At 32.7% G+C, this 16,366-nt stretch overlaps 2 protein-coding genes across 5 annotated transcripts; one reads left to right on the forward strand and one right to left on the reverse strand.

The window, feature by feature from the left end:
• Window positions 1-2,461: 2,461 nt before the first annotated feature.
• LOC125191910 (cyclic dof factor 2-like) lies at window positions 2,462-5,059 on the reverse strand. The gene is made up of 2 exons (XM_048089343.1): window positions 4,657-5,059; window positions 2,462-3,956 (listed from the first exon to the last, which is right to left on the reverse strand). Exons 1-2 carry the CDS (start codon window positions 4,861-4,863, stop codon window positions 2,676-2,678), a joined length of 1,488 nt encoding a protein of 495 aa, XP_047945300.1. The 5' UTR covers window positions 4,864-5,059; the 3' UTR covers window positions 2,462-2,675.
• Window positions 5,060-8,072: 3,013 nt separating this feature from the next.
• Window positions 8,073-11,809, forward strand: LOC125192753 (uncharacterized protein At5g19025-like). 4 transcript variants are annotated; one of them, XM_048090385.1, is made up of 2 exons: window positions 8,073-8,934; window positions 9,851-10,088. In XM_048090385.1, exons 1-2 carry the CDS (start codon window positions 8,311-8,313, stop codon window positions 9,953-9,955), a joined length of 729 nt encoding a protein of 242 aa, XP_047946342.1. In that variant the 5' UTR covers window positions 8,073-8,310; the 3' UTR covers window positions 9,956-10,088. The 4 variants fall into 4 exon arrangements, with proteins under 4 accessions (XP_047946342.1, XP_047946345.1, XP_047946346.1 ...); XM_048090388.1 differs by lacking the exon at window positions 9,851-10,088 and adding an exon at window positions 11,625-11,809 and having other exon boundaries at window positions 8,076-8,934; XM_048090389.1 differs by lacking the exon at window positions 9,851-10,088 and adding an exon at window positions 10,300-10,318 and having other exon boundaries at window positions 8,076-8,934.
• The last annotated feature ends 4,557 nt before the right edge of the window (window positions 11,810-16,366 follow it).

Raw genomic sequence — 16,366 nt, forward strand, 5'->3', positions numbered from 1 at the left:
TTATGTTATAATCATAAAGAATTTTTAATGCTAATTCTCTCTTGTAATTTTATATAATCTTATACCTATTAATTAATTTTGAATAAATAATTTTATTATGTAATCATAAAGAATAATTTATAGTATATTAAATGTTCAAAATTAAAAAGATAGATATTCCATTCGTCTCGTCATAAGTGGAGTATGATGTTTTTTTGATATGAAATTTTAAAAAAAATGATGTTTAGAGAAATCAAGTCAAAAAATAATAAAATATTAGAGAGAATAAAATAAATAAGTAAAAAAATAATAAAATATGAGAGAGGATAAAGTAGATAAGTAAAAAAAAAATGAAAGTATGAAATATAATAAACTAAGCTAGAATAATTGTGTTATATTTTGCCAAAAACAAAAATGACTTATTTTAGGTGAGACATTCCAAAAAATGAATACGGGTTGCTCATGATGAAACATATAGAGTAATAGATAACACTAGCGGACACACTACAAATTTTATTTTTATTTTTTTTTTTGGGAGGGAGGAGGCTTAAGCCCCTACCCAAAAAAAAATTTGGGATTTTTTCTAGTTAAAAAATTATTAGAGTTTTAAAAATTTCTCTCTAGCCCTCACCAAATTAACGATATTGGAGACTAAACCATCAAAAATTGAATGATAATAGGGGCTGAAATGAATCAAGAGGTAAAAAATAAAAGAGAATAAAATGAAGAACAATGGTTTACTTAGATGAGTTTGAGGAAGAAGATGACTTGATTACAATTAATATTATAAACTTTCGAGTAAAATGTGTCACGCTGGTGTGCTTTTCTAAAAATTGCCGATTCTTTTATTCGCTACTAAATTAAATTAAAAGTACAACAACTCTTAAAAGTCTATTTGTTTTGAATTTGGATTTCTTTAAAAATGTGTTTAGTTAAACTTTCTTTGGACTTGGGAGAGTAAACTAAATTTCAATTTAATAACTTAGTTTTCGATTAGTGAATTCTAATTTTTCGTCTCCTTTATAACTTTTTCCAGAATTACAAATTATTATTTTAATGTTTATTCCAAATAAGCGATATAAACTCAATTTTTATTTTTTTAGTGACTTTAATCCATAAATTAAACACTTTTAGACTTTTTTCGTTTGAACCTAATTATGCAAAAACTTCTTGTACTTTTACTATATTTTTTATTATAAAAGAAATACTATATCATCGTTTACAAAAATACTTTTTTTTTTGGTATATTCACCAAAATTAATATCGTTTCTATTTATAGAAAGATTTCCACCAATTTTTCTCCCCTTCTATTGTACTTTATCACTGCTTCTCTTCATCTTTTTACGATATCAATAAGCATTAAAACTTATTTCATCTATAAAACTATTTTCCGTGGATAATGAGAGTATTAGGGAAGTAACAAACAAAAATTCCTGCGTCCGCTCCTGATAGATAAGTAGGGCTGACAAATCATGTGGATTGAGTCGTTATCGAATCACTCTCGATGGCGAACCAACCCAATAATGCCAAATCCTAACACAACCCACAATCATCATATTCTTATTGCGCCTTAATATATTAACTTCATGCGTGTTTGTGTCATGTAAAAAACTGTCAGCCTGCCATTAATGTTAATAAGATACTATATAATTTAGCTAGACACGGCACAATATCGACCAGAACATGATAGTATTAAACAATTAAATTCTGATATTAAATATTATTAAACCCTTTATAACATTATTAAACTTTACTATGATCTAAATAAAAATAATAAAATTAAACTGCTAATATTTTTTAATGGGATAGAGAGAGTATTTAGTGGGACTAAAGGAGATCAAGGGTTCAAACTCCGCTACCTGATAGACTTTCGGCCTTCATCCGCAAGTCCGGTAGAGCAAGATTAGCCGGATTTCACCAAAGACGAGTTCGGTACATCTGTGGTCAAACAAAAAAAAGGAGTACAATGCAACAATTATTATTTAAAGAATTCAATGGCAGCGTCACGAAGCCTATCCATCTCCATTGAGTCGCTACCCAAAGTATATGGTTCCCACGTCAAGCTCCTTTGAGCCACTGCCCAAATGCCTGTAGAATGTGGATCCTATGCGGCCAAAATTTACAACAAGACAACTCCATAGACGAAGAGAGAGGCGAAGATGCTAAACCAATAATAATATTTGAATAGCTTCAAAGAGATACTAAAAAAATTAATCTTAGTAAAGAGTGAAGTAATAGACAGCATAAGTTTCAACACAAAGTTAATAATCTTAATACTCCCTCCGTTCCACTATAGCGAAATTGGCAAATTATGAAAGAGTTGAAATAAAGAGTGGTTTAAGTGTTAATAGTAGAAAATGAGACTTATCTTATCATAATGAAACTTACCTTGAATAGATATAAACTAATTTTGGTGAACCCAAAAACGACCTACATATTACACTTACCAAAGAAACTCAATATTCTAATTTGCGACCGTATGTAGACTTTCGTTGCAAAAGCATTACACTAATTTGCTCTCAATACATACCATATAATTATGTACAATAACTCAACAAGTCACCAAATCCATCTACCACCTACAAAAGAACCGACTATTTACCAGTTTAAATGTTTAAGAAGATTGAAGAGAATTTACCCAATCTCCAGCCTAGTTTCATGTAACAAATAAACAATGAACTACAGTTTTGGTCAGCTTAAGAGCTCTCATGGAAGCTCAACGACCTAGACATCGCTGCTGGATTTGCTTGTAACACCGTCGAGGTTTCTGGAACCTGAGCCTTTTCATCGCCTTTCGATTGTCTTTGGAAGGCCTTAAAAAGACCACCACTACCCACAGAGTCTGCTCTCTCATTCTTTATGCCTAAAGTAGCCCATATGGAACTCTTGGCCGCCTCTCCAGGGTCGTCGATTCTCAAAGTTTTCGGAACCCAGAGGTGACTGTCCTTTTCACTAGCTGCTTCCTCTGGGCTGACGGGCTTCAGAGTACTGTCATCTCTCGAATGCTTCCCTAGAGTTGGGGAGTTGGGGCTGGAATTCGGAGGTGTGTGGTTGTGTGATGGTGTTGGGGGGACAATCCAAGGAACATTCCAAGGGCCAGGTACTGCACAGCCCCAGTAAGGCGGAGGCGTAGAATAGAATGGCAAAGCAATGCCACCGGGGGGAAAGTTCGGTGGAGACATGGGGGCAGTCCACTGAACGCAATGCCACGCATAAGGCCATGGGGCTCCGGGAAAGGAAGGTACGCGGAGAGGAAGGGGATGACTGTTTGCTGTTACTTCGATTTTACCAACTTCTTCCTTTGAAGTTGTTGCAGTTGTGGAAGATCCACTTGAGTGATCGTCTCCGTTCTCTTTAAGTCCATGGGAAGCCTCAATTCCTAGCTCTTCCGGTCTGTGAAACCCGTTCCTCATGCTGTTTCTAACGGTTTTATCAGCGATATTCAAGACGGACACCATAGATTCGCATAGAGGCGTGTCTGAATTGAAAGTGATAACGGTGCCATTGGGGCTCAGCACAGGGTGGTGTATTCCATTTGGGAGGTCCACCTGAGCATTGGGAACGGTTATATGACGGAACTGGGGAACGGAATTCTTGTTCTTACGGCGACCAGCGCCTACAGGCACATTCCTCATAGTCCCACCAGCTGTCCAGTACCTCTGGCAATTCTTGCAGAAATGTCTCGGCTGGTTCACATTGTAATTGTTAAAATAGCAAAATTTTGTATCCATGCTGTTGCAACGAGGGCACGGGAGTATCTTGTCCGGCTTCTTCAGGGTTTTCTCGTCTGAGTTACTGGTCTCAGTCTGGTCCTCTTCCGTCTTCAAACTTTGCATCGGTCCAGCATCACTATCGGCAGACAATGCCTTGGGGTTCTCAACTATAGAAGGAGTTGTATTAGAATCTTTTAATCCATCGGATGCCAAAGGCTGGGTTTGATCTCCGTCTTTATCTTCTTGTTTAAAACCTGATTGGTTCTGTAATCATATGGAAACAAGAGCTATAAGTTCACATTTGCTGATCATTGCATAAGTAAAAATCATTTAAGGTTTACATAGGCATAGCACACACACATTCAAGTTGTTTATACCAAAAAGAATCACAAAGTCACAATAAATGAGAAGACAATATTTTCTCTATCTAATTTACAATTCTCTCTATGAAAATATAAGCTCAATCATCCAAACACTCTGACTATTTATAAGCACTTGAATCAGTACATCTTATAAGCTCATATAAACCCCTCTAAAATAAGCTTTAGCCAAAAACTTTTAACCAATCTCAACATTTATGTATATACTGGTCTCTGAAGATAAGTTTTAGAATTGGATATACTCTCCTAGATCTTAATCAAATGATCTGAGTGAGAACAAAACTCAACTAGCCAAAACCCCTGTGTACCACTGAAGGGCCATTTGGCATCAATAACCACACACATAAAAACCAATTTACTCAACTAAAGAGCAACTTCTCCTACAAAACATCTTTATTTTCTTAATCAAAACACTAAAACCAACTCAAGAAACTGAATTTTCGAAACCCTAAATCGAGACATTGAGCCAGAGCACATCACAAAAGCACCCAAAAACTAATAAAACCAAAAATTAATGCTTATGCTGCTAAGAACTGAAGGATTCTTTATCAAAACACTAAAAATGAATTAGTTGGAAATGGTACCGTGTTGGATTCTTGGTCCTCTGCATCGCCGGTGAAATCATCTTTTTGAATAATGGAGTTAGATGAAGAAGGCGGGTCTTGAATGGAACTATCCTCTCCCACACCAATACCATCACAGGACTGAGCTGTTTCACCAACCGCCGCTTCAATGGTTTGGCCGAAAAGCTTTATCTTGGGGTCTTTCACTTCACACATTTTCTCTCTCATTATCCTCTACCTTTCTCTCTCTCGCCGTTTATAAGCGAGACAAATGAGCCCCAGTTGAGTTGGGATAAATTTGGGAGATCCGACACGCACTCACACTGAACGTGTAACTACGTTTTTTGGGGTTCTTTTTTCTATTTCAGAGAGCACTTTTATGGTGTGTGACTGTGTGTGTTATTTTCTCTCTGATTTTTGAGTGCTGTCGTTTGGACAACGTGGGATGGGTGGAGAGATGCCGTTTTTAAGGTTTGATTCCACGTCAGCACCCAAAATGAATTCTGTGCCACAAGTTTTGTGTGTGGCCATCAGATCTTCTCTTTTTTTACTCTTTTTACATTTCATCGTTTTTTATTCTTCGTCTACACTTCTAGTGGGCCCTCTTCTACTGACTCACCAATTTCCTCCCAACTTTTTCATTAAAAATTCACATTGTATATTGCTTAAATAAACCATAAAAAGCTAATGTTGGGACTTTGGGAAAGGGTCCGGTTTCCTCAAAAAAATTTTTGGTAGGATATACAACCTCCGTCCTATAAAACATTTGTGCTAACTTTTTATTTTCTATCCCTCCAATAAAAATATGTGTATTTTATTTTTATTTTATATATAATTAATTATATACGTTCAACTATTTATTAACACTATTTTAACTACAATTCTCCTCCTCTCATTTACTTTATTATATTATTTTTCTCATTTTTTTATTTTATTAATTTTATCTTAATTTTCATGTTATTCTTATTGCCATATTTTTATGGGATGGAGGGAGTAGTATTTTTTAAGAAAAATTACTATATATACTGATACTCATATATAGTATTATGGACCTTCGATTGGCAAGACTAAATATCATGATTAAATATATATCATGTTTGGTTTATAAGATTGACCACATCAACTTAATTCTAGATGGATAATCTCATAATAATTAGTTATAGTCTCTCCTCTAACTAAAATAATTTGAGATGAATAATTTTATAATTATTATAATTATTAGTTATGACAATCGGTTAGACTGGCACTCCATTTATTAAACCAGTTCCCACCTTTTCATAAAGTTGCCAAACTTCTCAGACTTTTCGATTTACTTTTTCTCTTTTTTGCCTTTTACGTGGATAACAACGAAAGTTTTATAAAGGATAAAATTAAGAGAGCCCATCTTTGTAGCGTGAGAAAGAAAACAGACCCATACGTGTGGAACCAGCAACATTATTCTAATTACTTAATGAAGATAATGAATACTTTTCTTAGACCCACTTGACCCATATGCTATATGCATTCATATATTTATTCGACAATTATACAATGGAATTCACCATGTTAACATATTAAATGTCGGGTCTCTTGCTCCTTGTATTTTACACATGAGGATTGGAATTCTAAATACAGTTTTCCTCAACTCAGATCTGAAAGCATCTTGCTTTAAACAACAAAGTTTCATGTAAATAAAATTAATATTAAAAAGGAAGATAAATTGGCCCTCATGTTTAATTCAATTAAACTTTATTCAATATTTTAAAATCCATAGAAATACTATAAGGTTGGAAATAATAGTATGAGTGTAAGAGAACAGTTCTAGACTCCAAATGTATACTCCCTCCATCCAAATGTAAGAGAACAGATTTGAGTGTAAGAGAACAGTTCTAGACTCCAAATGTATACTCCCTCCATCCATTGATAAGTGTCCATTTTATCATTTTTGTTCGTTCACCAATACATATCTCATTTGTTTTTTTACTAAATTTGATAATGGATCTCATAATCCACTAATTTTATTTTCTTCATATTTTACTATAAAACTAATATATATAAAAGTAGGATTCACCTTCTACTAAATTTTTTCACTCACTTTCTATTATATTTCTTAAAATATGTGCTCAATCAAATTGGTCTTGTTTTGATGGACAAATGAAATACTTGTTTACAAATGACTCTCAAAAGAGTGATTAAATTTGAAATAAATAGTGAATTAAAAAAAAAAAGTAATGATACCATGAATAGTAGTATTAGTTTGACCTAATTTAATTTGTGTTAAGTGATACGATCTCATATCTTAGGAAAATCCAAATTATTTTGTTATCTTTTATTTCACCAAATTTTTCCATATATTGTTATCTTATTCAATAAGTTAGGGTATTAGTATTCTAGTATTATAAATATGATAGATTGTTATCATTTTATCATTCAATCAATGAAATCATATGTTTAGTCCATTGGCTTGAGTATCACGAAACTCTAATTATTCATCGCTGCCGACGAGATTGAATCTCGCGTTCAGCTCTTCTTCCGGAGATCACCGCTGGTGCCGACCCAAGCACTTGGGCGCCGGATTAATCAACGGTTTTGGTCACTTGCTGCTCTCTATGCTCGTTAAGGGATGACGTCCCTTAACAACGGGTGCTTTCATCGTGTTCTCACCCTCCACATTCATTCACCCCAATTCGAGGTTGATTTCTACGGCGAAGAAAATGTTCTTCACCCTCCTCAACGTTGTAGTTGTTAATAACCTTCCAATTTTAGTAAATAAATTGAGACTAGTTTTGGTGGATGGATGAATGAAATATGAGATATTTATTAGGCTTCATTACAAAACCCATGTGTTTTCATACTGTTATACAAAACTTAATTATATGCAGAGTAGAGAATGCAAATCGTGCGGGTCGGGTCATTATCAAGTCACCTGTTAATAATTTAAAAACCTAAATTAAACTATGCGGAGTACTCCATGTAAATGAAATGCTCAATTCGAATACAAACTCAATCTACTACCTTCAAATTCGAACGACTTGCCGCACATGATAGGACCTAATCTACATGACTTGAACCTACCTAGGAAATAAAATTAAAAAATATATATATATTTTTAAAAAGAATAAATAGTTAAACCGCAATTATATTAGGAATATTTTTTAACGGATTACCCGAACTCAACCTAACCCATGACGAATCAAATCTACCACAATCCAAAATTATCGAATTCGTAAAGGGTCAACCTCCCATTTTCTTAAATTTTTATATATTCGTGTCAGATTTTGGTATAGTATGACTTTAATCTTTATTAAGAGTAGGTCCAAACAAACAATTTGATGAAAATATATTTAAGAAAATCAATCTGCATCATAGTTGAAAGTCCAGTCCATCGTAGTCCACAATTCTACATGTTAGACCCAATCCACTCAATTGACTACCAAAGAAGAAGCTTTAAAAGGAAAGAGATAACTTAACTGACAGCACCCTCTCTATATATAATTTCCTTTGTCCCCTCCAGCCGGCCAATTCCGCTCACATCTCTAATTTTCTCTAAATATCCGATCTTGATTTTCAAACATATTGTTTGATGTTCTTGAGCTCTATCCCCTTTTCCTGATTTCAGTTTCACCCCCAATTCTCGATTGGGGGATGATCAATTACATTCAATCTTGTTAATCCTCCGCTGCAATTCCAATCCAAATGTTCTGTTTCCGAAGCTCAATTCCAGTTGACCACCACATAGAAATGGCCAAATCCGTTTCCAAGGCGAAGCAAAAGAATCCGAAACTCCCCCATCACTGCGATCAATCCCGCTCCGCCTTGATCGACGTTGTGATCCTGATCGCCGTGATTTGCGCCTTCGGATTCCTGCTGTATCCCTACGTGAAGATCCTAGGGCAGAAGACCGCGGAGCTCTCCGAGGAAGTCGCCGAGGTGGTGATTGAGGAAGTCCTCCGCGCGCCGCTGGTGTTCGGATGCTTAGGGCTCAGCATAGTCTTCGCGGTGACGGCGCTGGTGGTGATCACCGTGTGCACGGACAACCGATGCGGCAAAGCCGGCTGCAGTGGGCTGCGGAAGGCTGCTGAATTCGACATTCAGTTGGAAACTGAGGACGCTGTGAGCAGGTCTAATCTTCAGCTATCATCATCATCATCATCATACAAGAAGGGGCTGTTTGAATTGCCTCGAGATCATCACCGGGAGCTTGAGGCGGAGCTGAAGAAGATGGCGCCGCCTAATGGCAGGGCAGTGCTGGTGTTCCGAGCGAGGTGTGGATGCTCCCTCGGTCGAATGGAGGTGCCGGGGCCTAGGAAATCTCGGAAGGTTAGAAAGTAGGTATACTTGATAGCAATGTTTTCTTTTTTATATATGTATACTGATATAGAGATTGAGATGAGCAGGTCTCTTTTACAAAATTATTTGCTTTCACTATACAAGGATATCAAGAATAAGGTCATTTGAATAAATTATATGAACATTATACATTGCTAGTTATTCCAAGAATGTGGACTTCACTTACTTACTAGGCTCTATTACATTAGTTCATGCCATTTGTTCACTTCAGGAAAAGAAGCTTCTTGTTATTGTTACTTGTTGCTTTATAGTACTAGTTTATATATACTGTAATCTTATCACAAACTTCCACCTGGTTTCTTGCACATGAACTGAAAATTCTGCCTCCAAAATGCACCAACTTTGAATGGTTCTCATTTTCACATGATTGTCACTTTCCACGGATTAATGCTGGGGTGGGCGTCTATGCCACTTTAGATATTTTAATGACTTCAATTAGCCGGAAATTGGCTGTCACTGTAAAAGAGAGAAATAATTGAAAGTTCGTGTATTTGGAGACAATAGTTTTAATTCTTGGGAAAACCATAATTAGGTGAAATTTAATATATATATATATATATATATAGGTGTGTAGTTACTCTTGTGTAAAAGGACTTATCTTGTTGTTCATTGTTTGTCGTTCTTTGAGTTCGTTTAGAGCTGTGGTCGGGACTTGGATATGTGTGACTTTTGGTTGCTCCTTTGTTTATTTGGTCTTGGCAGTGGATTCTGAATGCATTGAAAAATGGATCATTGAATTTTAATCTGATCGACCATGATCAGAATCTGGCTGATTTTAGTTATAGTTTGTTGTCTTTCGTCTTATTTGCATAAACTTGATCCATCAATTTGAAGAGGATCCTCTTCGTGAACATATGATAAAGATAATAAATGACACTTTTTGCAGAGGATACATAGCAAGGCTAGCTTTCCACTACCTTTTAGATTCGGCCATACTTGTGCCTCTGCAATTTGTAATTTGCTGTTGCAGTTAAAGCTCAGACCCCTCTAATGTATAGATAGATCACTTCACTTTTGTTAGGATATCGCAAGGATGGAAATTGTTTTATTTGTTATGGACCTTATCAGAATTTTATTCTGGGTGACATGCCATTCCTATTCAGTGATACCCCTCTTTTTCCTCATCTATTCTTCCTTTGTATGATAGAGGTCTAGCACAGGAATCATTGCTAAATTTCAAAGGAAAGTTGAGCCTCAATATAAGGAATTATACTTCATTACTTGAATATTTACTGCTACTATGCATGTTTTGACCTACCTTGACTTATGGTAATAGTTTAAGAATTGAAACTTGAAAGGATTACTTATTACTGATGTTCCTTGACTTTATTATAGTAACAGTCTTGTCCATGAAGTTTATCCTGCACTTGTTCTGCGTCTAGCTTGGTCAACTGTGTATATGTTGAACGAATAAGTTGGGAAAGGCAAGCATCAGCTGTTGCGTGATTAGCCCTAAATGACTTGACTTGAACCATTTACGTTGTACAATGGGTGGACTTGTGACCAAACAAACGATATCAGTTTGTTTTTTTTCCAACTTGAAAAACATGGTTAAATGTATAGAATTTGATCTACTCTTTATTTTTAATTTCTTACCGTTTTTTACTTGGTAAGGGGGAAAGGGAATGGTAGATTTTGAATCTAGTACAATATCAATAGAAGAAAATCCTAGTAATTGTGATAGCAGTGGAGTATTTGGCCAGATCACTATTCATGTTCGCTCATACTTTAATGAGAGATCAAGTGGTAAGTGTGTGAGGTTTTGAAATGTACTCCCCTAAACAACATAAGATGGAGTCTATAGTATATTAGTTTCTTCTAATTAACTTCAACTGGTAGATTGAATGTAAACCCCAAAGTATGGCCCCTAACTGTTCTTTTTTTTAGCCCCTAACTGTTCTGAACATTCCAACACATGTGCTCAAGGATTAGCTAATTAAGATTGGTATTAGAGCATGCCACCTAAGTTGGTGTTGGTAGAATTCCTGAACAAATGGGTATTATTTGATTGATACCAAATCCTGCTGATGTTGAACCATAAGTTGTACATAGTAATAGGCATAATAAGTCCTTATGTTAAGGTGCAAAGTCTCTTTTCTGTCCACCTGTTTGAAACTAGAAGAACATAGCTTCAAGGATTCAACAATCACAATCGCACAAAAAAATGCTAATAGAGAAGTAGCGTGTGCAGCTCAAAAATTAGCAACATCATACATAGCCATGTCCGACATAGCTATCTCGACCCGATTACATGAAGGTCTTCCACATGGCCAAGTTGTGTAAAATATCTGAAGTTTTAGCGATTGTAATGATTTTCTGGAAACAAGTAAGCATCAAGTGTTGGTCGTTTGAAATAAGGTTTAGTTTTGACCACAACCAGTCAATCATTTGACAGTCCCTCAAGTAGAAAATCTTAAGGTTAAATAGATTATCTGTTTTGACCACATCATAGTAGAAGTATTTGCTCTGAATCACATAATTTTTTTTGTGTTGTTTCAATCTATTTTTTTATTAGTGTTATTGAATTGTCATCACAAAACAGCACATAACTCACAACCAGTATAGCACTTCTTACTACTAGCTAAAACTACTTAGCTAGACAACATTCATACTGCCTAAATCTTAATCGGTTAACTTAAATGTTTCATTTTCATATCAAGCGAGTATGATACAGACCAAACAGGAGAACTCAGTCCAAAAGATTAGCCTGTAAGGAGAGAGAGCTCATTTAGTTTGTCTACACCACACCAGTTGTTCTCACAACCGAGGTGAGAATTGAGTATGAAACAGAGTAGATAAGCCACCACTTTATGCATGCACTCTACAATTATTTGTACAACATATAAGGAAGGGCCTAGCTATCAGCAGATTAGCTAATTGTTAATCACTTTCAATAAGTCAATTTATTTGCATCTTTATAAACTAGTAGTTGTGTATTCCACATGTTACAGTCATCAAGACCTCCCTATAAACCTAATTGTCCAAGCTTAAACTTAGTAAAAGTAACAAAAAAATTAACTAGCGTAATCGCTATCGGTGGTATTTGCTTGCACTAGACCAACAATTATCGTAGTTGAAAATGGTGTCTGAAGTTTAATTGATCACCTCTTAAATAAAATTAGTTATTTTGTACTATCAATTGTGTCGCGGTCAATTATCGGCTTCGGAAAATTGGCATAGCTCTCACGAGATTGTCGTGGTATATTGAACAAAAAATATTTTCTGTAGTTAGGAAATAGTACTACTAAAGTTCCCATTAAATACGTTGTGACATCCTGATAAGCCATGTAAACTTTTCGAAAACAGAGTGGCCCAATAATAATAACATAGCACTCTCAGATAGGGGTAGGGGCCCAAGTCAACGATGGAATTTATTTTTTTATCTCTTCTTTTGTCTATCCACGTGATGGGTGTCTTAAATGTGTTATTTCAGCCCACATATGATGGGATGTGTCAAAAACTTTTAAATATTATCAACATCGATTTAGTGATAATCCTAGTTCATTTATAGAAGTATGGATATTCCCCCTCTTATAAGACCTTTAAAGGACTAATCCTAGTTCATTTATAGAAGTATGGATATTCCCCCTCTTATAAGACCTTTAAAGGACTGAGTGACCCATTGTAAATAAAAAATTTGCCTGAGGCACGGTTAATACAAAATCTAGAGTTCGGGCTTTTGTTCTTACTAGTTCAGAATATATTGGTAGTGTCCAAATAGTTTCGCAAGTGGTAATTAACATCATAGTAATATTTATAAAAATATTTTGTAGATACTACTTGTATAGTATATTAGTATAAAATAATCGTAAAAATAATGCAAAATTATTATAAATCAATTCATAAGCATTGTTGAATGCTGACCGCTACCGTATCAATTCATACTCCAAAAGGAATTATGGATCCAAGATCATTACTTTCAACGGTTTTTCAACTTTTTGCCCAATAAAGAAAAATAAGTCTGATAAAATCGCTGCTGCAATATTACTAAGTGCAGTTGTAGTATTTTATATTGATGTTAGTAATTATTAATGGAAACGTGGTTTTCGAAAATTTAAGGATTACTAGTGGAAACGTGGCACTAATTTAACCAAGCAGTAGATTATGAGTCCACGTGCCAGGCATGAAGGCTACTTCACTACATACGTGGCTGTAAGTTTTGAGGTTGCTTAAATTAGTTAATTAAGGAATAAACAGGTGGTTTTCATGCACTAAACTCCAAAAATCCTACGTGCGATGTTAGTTAGCCATTGTAATTTGAACACTTCCAAGTTGTGATTTCCACCTTTTCTGCTTAAAATAGGTCTTTTATTTTCCCATTTATTAGAATCCTGCACAATCACTGAGTAATATATTTCGAAGAATTTTAAATAGAAGACGTTTTGCTTTAAGAGATTAATTACTTTACCCTATTTTCTCCCACATGAATTTTAGAACGTCAGAACATCCCGACCTTATACCTTAAACTTGATCATTCTTTCATAACGTTATTCATGCATGAGTTAATCCCATATCGTATTTTACTACTACATTTTATTTAAATAATAACACACCCAACTCTTGTATCATGTTCTTAGCTATTTATATTTACTTTAAGGGGCTAAATATTATAATTGCTTTTCATACTTTTCTCCCACATGAATTAAAGAATGTTAGAACGACAAGAAATTATTTATTCGCTTCCGTCCATAAAAAATAGTCATATTTTATTATTTTAGTGTCTAAAAAAGTAGTTTTATCTAAAAAATGAACTCACACTTTGTCCATTTTTTATACTTCTATCTCTTACATCTTCTCCTCTCTTACTAAAAAAATGTGAGTACTTAAGATCAACTTCACTAAGAAAGACTAATAATAATAATAATAATAACAATAATAATAATAATATATCTTCCGATTATAAAAAAATTGTGAGTGAAAACAATTTATACTATCAGATAATGGTTTTATAAGTTGATATGGATATTAATTAAGAACATTGAACTATTTTGAATTAAAAAGAAACGTACATAACATAGAGTGACTTTATAATAATAATAATAATAATAATAATAATAATAATAATAATAATAATAATATATCTTTTAATTAGAGAAAAGTGTGAGTATAGAGAAATTTATACTACTTGATTTTATAATTTGATTGAGAAAAATCAAGAACAATTAACTATTATGGAAATGTAGTCAAACTTTTTAATCGTAATTGGAAGAAATTAATTAAAACATTTGATTATGAATTGAAGTCAAAGTTTCTAATAAAAATAATTGCGATGAATGCATCTTTAGGGGAGTGTTATATTGTTAACTCATAACTTAATTGCTAATTACAACTAAATAATAGCTATTAGATATTCAAATTAATGGCTTAAATCATTAATCCCTAAATATCAATACGATCAACGAAAAACGTCAATAAGGCCACAGGATTAATTCCAAAAAATATTAATAGGGGTATTAATGTCAACTAACTACATGTTTAGTTATAACTAACTTTTAAAAGAAATCCCAAAACTTTAAATTCATATAACATATATCAAATTAAAGATAATTTCATAAGGATTCCAACGATATCCTACATGCATATGTTCCGACGTCAAAATTTGAAAAAAAAATTGAAAAGTTTTTATTTTTTCGTACAAGCAGAAATGTCAACATACTATTTAAAATATGTCAATATAATACATGTAGAATGTCACTATAAGCAATGGGTTAACATTCTTAAAGCATCGTGTTGACATTCTCAAAGCATTGTGTTGATATTTTCGAAACACTATATTGACATTTTCATCCAAAACCCTAATTTAAAGTTTTTTTTTTTATCTTTTTTTATTTTATTAATAAAAACGAAAATTAAACATGGCAAATTATAGACCATACGTTTTCTAAAATCTTATGGCCTTAAATTAATTATAGTTAGCAATTAAATGATAAGTTAGCAATTGATCACTCCCCTGCATCTTTATATCTCTAATATACTTTTATAAATGTCACTACTAAAAAAATAGAGTGACTTTATGATATATAACAATAACAACAACAATAATAATCATAATAATATATCTTCTGATTAGTTAAACATTTTTATAAAAACGATTCCAGTGAATGCATATTTATATCTAGTTTACCTTTATATCAAATTCACTAAGAAACGTGTAGAAAATATATAGAATGACTTTAATAATAATAATAATAATAATAATAATAATAATAATAATAATAATAATAATAATAATAATAATAATAATAATAATAATAATAATAATAATAATATCTTCTAAATAGAGAAAGTTGTGAGTACAAAAATATTTATACTACCATATTGATTTTATAAGTTGATAGTGATATTAATTAAAAATATTTAACTATTATGAAAATGTAGTCATACTTTTTAATTGTAAAGATTACGGTGAATGCGTCTTCTTATCTTTAATATACCTCTATAAATGCACAAAAAATAAAGTGACTTTATGAGTATAATAACAATAGTCATGGAAAAAATTGTAAGTACATAAAAGTTTATACTGCCAGTTAGTTATTTGATAATTTGATAGGAACAAATTAATTAGAACCTTTGATTATTATAAGAATAATTGAAATGTAGTCAATCTTTTTAATAAAAATGAATACGATCGCATCTCTTTATCTCTAATTTACCTTAATAAATTTGGAGTTGTTTTTTTTTTTATCTTTTTTTATTTTATTAATAAAAACGAAAATTACACGTGACAAATTATAGACCACACGTTTTCTAAAATCCTATGGCCTTAAATTATTTATAGTTAGCAATTAAATGATGAGTTAAAAACTGATCACCCCCCTTAATTGAGATTATTTAACTATTATGAAACTATAGTCAAACTATATAATTGTAAAGATTACAATAAAATATCTTCTAATTAGTGAAAATTTATGAGTATACAAAAATAGAGTATATTTATGAGTATATTAATAATAATAATAATAATAATAATAATAATATATTCTAATTAGTTAAACTTTTTTATAAAAATGATTACGGTGAATGCATTTATCTCTAGTTTACGTTTATAAATGTGCATACTTGAGGTCAAATTAACTAAGAAACATACGGAAAATAGAATTTCTTTATAGAAAAAATAATAATATTAACAAAGTAATAATATAATTTCCAATTAGAGAAAATTGTTAGTATATAATAATAATAATAATAATAATAATAATAATAATAATATCTTTTAATTTGAGAAAATTGTGAGTATATAAATATTTATACTACCAGCTAACGATTTTAAAATTTTATTGAGAGATTAATTAAGATTATTTAACTATTATGAAAATGTTGTCAAACTTTTTAATCGTAAAGATTACGATGAATGCATTTAATTTATCTCTAGTTTACTTCTATAAATACTAGTACTTGAGGT

This window comes from Salvia hispanica, chromosome 6, assembly GCF_023119035.1.
Source record: "Salvia hispanica cultivar TCC Black 2014 chromosome 6, UniMelb_Shisp_WGS_1.0, whole genome shotgun sequence".
Taxonomy (NCBI): domain Eukaryota; kingdom Viridiplantae; phylum Streptophyta; class Magnoliopsida; order Lamiales; family Lamiaceae; genus Salvia; species Salvia hispanica.

Excerpts from the sequence above, each read along its gene's own strand:
- LOC125192753 (XM_048090385.1), top strand. The coding sequence starts at position 8,311 with ATGTTCTGTTTCCGAAGCTCAATTCCAGTTGACCACCACATAGAAATG. Across the intron at positions 8,935-9,850 it reads GGCCTAGGAAATCTCGGAAG|AGGATACATAGCAAGGCTAG; the intron begins GTTAGAAAGTAG and ends CACTTTTTGCAG.
- LOC125191910 (XM_048089343.1), bottom strand. The coding sequence starts at position 4,863 with ATGAGAGAGAAAATGTGTGAAGTGAAAGACCCCAAGATAAAGCTTTTC. Across the intron at positions 3,957-4,656 it reads AGGACCAAGAATCCAACACG|AACCAATCAGGTTTTAAACA; the intron begins GTACCATTTCCA and ends ATATGATTACAG.